General features: G+C 39.8%; 1 protein-coding gene across 1 annotated transcript; it reads right to left on the reverse strand.

The window, feature by feature from the left end:
* Positions 1–1780: 1780 nt before the first annotated feature.
* LOC141631021 (uncharacterized) lies at positions 1781–2677 on the reverse strand. The gene has a single exon (XM_074443748.1). The coding sequence runs from the start codon at positions 2675–2677 to the stop codon at positions 1781–1783; it is 897 nt and encodes a 298-aa protein (XP_074299849.1).
* Between the last annotated feature and the right edge of the window lie 2629 nt (positions 2678–5306).

Consider the following 5306-nt stretch of genomic DNA (forward strand, 5'->3'; position numbering starts at 1 on the left):
CGGGTATTTTAACATGCTTTTCTTTTATTTATAATTTTTCTCATTTATTTGCACTTGCAAACATATTAGTCATAATTTATAATCATCCTTGGTTCCTTATACCATGTCGGTTTAATCCGACTACGATGAAAAACTAGACTAATTATAAAGAAATGAACTTAACATATTAGTTCATGTCAAACATTTTACATTTCTCTTTGTAAACTATACTTTTAAAACTTGCAAATCCGACAACGAATATTAATAAAATAATAGTAATTATTCCGAGTCACGCAAATCATACTTGCAAATCATTTAAACACAAATATGATTTTAAACAACCTTTTTAACAACCAAGAGGCACCTCTTGGCTCGCCCCATGGCTCGCGCCACAAGAGCCTGCGTATTTACATCTTTTAAAACCTGGGTAGAGCCCCTTCCCTCGCCAATAGGCTCGTGCCCTAATAGGGCTACCTGGCACTGTTCTGCCTCATTTTAGCACTTGTCTAGGACGATCCCGATTACGGTTAATCCGAGTATATGATGGATCAGATTGACAAGTTTATGTTTTTACACTTTGTCATTTGACACCCTTTTTCAAATAAATGGATCGTGTTAAGCATCATAACCCGAATTTGGTAAATGGATGTTTAATTTCCGTTTTCACATGCAAATCAATCTAAATCCAACTCGACATAAATTACTTGATATTTGGATTAACAAACCGACTTAGGAAATTCTCACATGTTAGGTTAAAACTTTTGCATGCGCATTCATGCATTTAAACTATTTTATCAATTCTTGCACTTAAACAACCACGATCGATCACTAGAGGCCGCTAACGCGGGTGGGATTGGGTGTTCGATTAAAGAGCGTCCCAATACGTACCCTCACCCCTTAATCAGAACCTTTGGATAGTGGATGGCCTTATCCAGTGCGTACGAGAGTCATTCTGGTGATAGGATGCTAAAGGGGGACGAGTCCTTATCTTTAGTACCTATGGCAAGCACCGCTTGTTACCTTGATTGACTTAGGTATAAAGTATATTCGAACGGTTTCCAGGCATCCTATAATTGCTTGGTGGCGACTCTGAACATCTCTGCATCGTTTCGAGACCTTTACCGTGACGAAACCGACCGATCTAAAACGATCTGGTCGAAAACATTTTTACGCCGCCGACCGTGGCTTTCAAAAGACCACTACATGTCCACAGATTGGCTTGACGTGCAGGTGGCCCGTGACTACAGACTGGTAGGTGGCTCACCCCCACAGACCAGCATGTGGCCTATGTACACAGATTGGCGACTCCGCTGGGGAAAACTAGGACGCTTGTGTCTTTGTGAGCCTTAGAGGTGAAACTCGAACGAGATCGTGGTTAAATTGCATTAATTTATATTACGGTCATAAGTCGGGTTCCTTGTCCGGGCCCACAACCTAACCCTTTTCGACCAGTTGGCTCGTCTCGTCGGCGTGAGTTTTCTCATTCCGCGTTTCGAATCCCGATTGAGTCAAGCATACCGTTGACGTTACACATTTCTGTTTCGTCAAAGAGCTTTCATTTCCTTCGTGCACGAGGCTAGGGCACCCTCTTTACACATTTTGTTTGGATTGGTATCCCTCTCGAAAATCGGGGATTCATCGCTTGGTGTGTAATCCACTCTTATTAAGCCAAAACCCGTGTCAGCATTTTTTTTTTTTTGTGAAATGTGAAAATTATATTAATAATTAAGATAATGTCATACAATCACCAATATACTCAAACCAAATTACCCCTACTATGAACTACTATAGAGAGAACAAATTACATCCAAGGGGTCCAACTCATACATTGGTACTTAGAGGTCCACTTCCATTGCTGAGCTCTACTTTGAACAAATTGTTGCACAGTTTTAACTACACTTGCAGGAGACGGGAGGTAACATTCAACCCTGCAAACATTACGAACCCGCCACAACTGATACACCAAGGCCAACACCGCAGCACAAACAATCCTCTTTTTCATAAGAGATCTGCATCTCCATGAACTACACCACTCAAGAATCCCATTGCCAGGTAAATCCACATCCAACCAGGCCTTAAGAATAGTCCAGCAATGATTGCTGAAACAGCATTGGTACAGCAAATGGGACTGATCTTCAGCATGGTTCATGCACATATCACAAGTAGCATCCTGAATAACTCCAAAGCGTACAAGTCTATCCTTAGTAAGTAATCTTCCTTGGATAGCTAGCCAACCTATAAACGAATGCTTAGGTATATTGAAACAATTCCAAACGATAGGATGCCAAGGGACCTTGACCTGAACACCTTGAAGCCAACTGTAACCCTCAGAGATGGTGTAGCTCCCTGCATTAGTCCCCCAGAGACCATTACAGTAAGCAGGTTTAAGTTGCTCCTTGACCTGACAAAGCTTCCTCCAAGTCCAGCTAGAGCTAACTGTTGGAACATAATCCAGCCACTGTTGGTCTTTGATATACATGTGATTCACCCACCTTATCCATAAGTGATCTGCCTTTAAGGCAAGCCACCATACGTACTTGCCAAGCATAGCCACATTCCACAGTTTACAGTTAACAATACCAAGCCCACCAGATTTTTTCCCTGCACAAACCTTAGACCAAGCAACATGTGCAGTTTTCAGAAACTCCTCAGAACCACTCCACAAATAATTCCTACAAATCAACTCTATTCTATCCATCACAGTAACTGGAACGAGAAAAATTCGAGCCTAAAAACTGTACAATTGTGATAGGACAGCCTGAACAAGGACAAGACGACCTGCATAATTGAGCTTTCTAGCTCCCCAACCTCGAATTCTCATTACCACCCTCTCCACAAGTCTAGAGCAATCCCCAATAGCCATTCTAACCCGTGTCAGCATTATGCATAATATAATGAAACTGCGAGTGCTTATGTGTTATGTGATCATAAGTCCTTCTGCGTCATTTCAAACTTTCAAAACCCCCTTTTTGCACCATTATAATGGCCGTTTCAAACCTCGGTCTTTTGCCGACCGTTGTATTTCAAAAGTACGCATTTTCAGGCCGTCGTAATGACGATTTTCAAACCCGGTTTTCTACAACCATTTTAAAAGCACGCCTTTTCAGGCCGTCGTAATGACGATTTTAAAACCACTTTTCTACAACAATTTCAACACACCTTTTTAGGCCGTCGTAATGACGATTTCCAAACCCGGTTTTTCACAACCGTTTCAAACCTCGGTCTTTCGCTGATCGTTGCATACCTTTTCACGCCTTTGTAATGACGATTTTCAAACCCGGTTTTTCACAACCATTTCAAACCTTGGTCTTTTGCCGACCGTTGCATACTTTTTTACGCCTTCGTAATGACGATTTTCAAACATGGTTTTTACAACCATTTCGATCACCTTTTTATGCCGTTATAACAGCCATTTCAAAACCCGGTTTTTTAAAACCATTTCAAATACACCTTTTCATGCCGTTGTAATGACGATCTCAAACCTCAATTTTCATAAACCATTTCAAAATAACCTTTTACATCGTTATAATGGTCATTTCAAACCTCGATCGATCGCCGACCATTGCATTCTCAAGCGCCCTTTTACGCCATCGTAATGACGAATTCTACCCTCGAATTTTCAAAATTCGAAATCAATTTTCAAGCAAAAACGTTTTTTTTTCAAGCCGTCGTAATGACGATTTCAGCCCGTGCAACTTTCCAAATTCCAGATTCGTTTTCGAAATCAAATTTGGCTTTTCTAAACCGTCGTAATGACGATTTCAATTCTCACAATTTTCAATTTGAATACCATCTTTCAAAGGTTAAAATGGTTTTCTAACCCGTCGTGATGACGAATTCAATCCTCACAATTTCCAATTTCAAATCATTGAAAACGATTTAAATTATTTCCAAATTTCTAATCAAAACCCAATTTCAAATTCTTTGAAAACCAATTTAACCGTTTTCAGATTCCAAATCAAATTTCAAATCATTTGGAAAAAAACTTAACCGTTTTCAAATTTCAATTCAAAATCAAATCTTTGAAAACAAATTTAACCCTTTTCGGATTTCAAATCAAAACTTAATCATTTGAAAACAAATTTAACCGTTTTCAAATTTCAATTCAACTTCAAATCGTTTGAAAACAAATTTAACCGTTTTCAAATTTCAATTCAAAATCAAATATTTGAAAACAAATTTAACCGTTTTCAAATTCCTCAATTTCAAATCGTTTGAAAGCAAATTTAATGGTTTTCAAATTTTCAACCCATTTTCAAATTCTTTGAAAACGAATTTAACCGTTTTCACGGCCATTGTGATGACGATTCCAAATTCTTCAATTCTCGATTTTCAAATCCGTGATTCGGAATTTCTAAAACCGTCTTCGGAAACAACACATTGTTTTCAGAGCCGCTGCAATCTCAACTTAAACCGTCTTTTGAAAACAAACCTAAGACAACCCTTTCAACTAGCCGACCTTCTAAAGATCCCTACTCTTTGGAAGCCGTCCATAAAACGACAAATGAATCTTTTTGAGAATATCTATTTTCGAAAACTTCAGTCCACCTTTCTGATTCAGCCTCCAGTCGATTAGAGTCTGATCAATTTCAAGTCAAGTCGTCTAGATAACGTCGAATTTCCGCCGAAGTTAGTACCTAGCTTCTGGTATAGGTCGTGTCGCCTAATTGTCGAGACATCTTCAGTGGCGTTAGGAGAGTCAAAACCTCTCGGTTATTAAACCCGTCATTTCCCTACATTATGGGTCAAAGGTCAAGTTTTTGTACATGTCTTGTCCAACGACGTCACGCCATCAACAAACCTCCAAATCCCGTCAGAAGTCGTCTGTCTAGGCATCACTATGCCAATGTCGACACTCGAATCTAAATTCTTAGTCATGGACCAAGAGTTCAAACACAAGAGGTCATTCACGATCTTTAATGAACTCATAACCTAGTCACACTGTCGCGTCTTCACGACATAACTGCCTTTTATACATATGTGTCGTACTTGCGTTTGTTTGTGAAATTCCATGCCAAGACAAGTTATAATGCCTATCGTTATGTCAAATAGCAATCCCTTGGGTGCCATCGATCGCCAACCAGAAACTCAAGAAGCCGATCAATCTGCATCCGCCATGATTTCTACTGAAATCAACAACGCGGTTCTTCCACTCCTAGCTACCATGGAAAACTTAAGCACTCGTCTCTCCCATGTTGAGGACAAAATGATATCCGGGAATTTTCCCTCTTCTGATATTGAGCAAAGGGTTAAGCTCCTTGAAAGCCGACTGCTTGCCAACGACAAAACCAACCTTAGTTGGAAAGCTACCAAAACCACTGACGCCA

The sequence above is a fragment of the Silene latifolia genome, chromosome Y, assembly GCF_048544455.1.
Source record: "Silene latifolia isolate original U9 population chromosome Y, ASM4854445v1, whole genome shotgun sequence".
Classification (NCBI taxonomy): domain Eukaryota; kingdom Viridiplantae; phylum Streptophyta; class Magnoliopsida; order Caryophyllales; family Caryophyllaceae; genus Silene; species Silene latifolia.

Excerpts from the sequence above, each read along its gene's own strand:
- LOC141631021 (XM_074443748.1), bottom strand. The coding sequence starts at position 2,677 with ATGGATAGAATAGAGTTGATTTGTAGGAATTATTTGTGGAGTGGTTCT.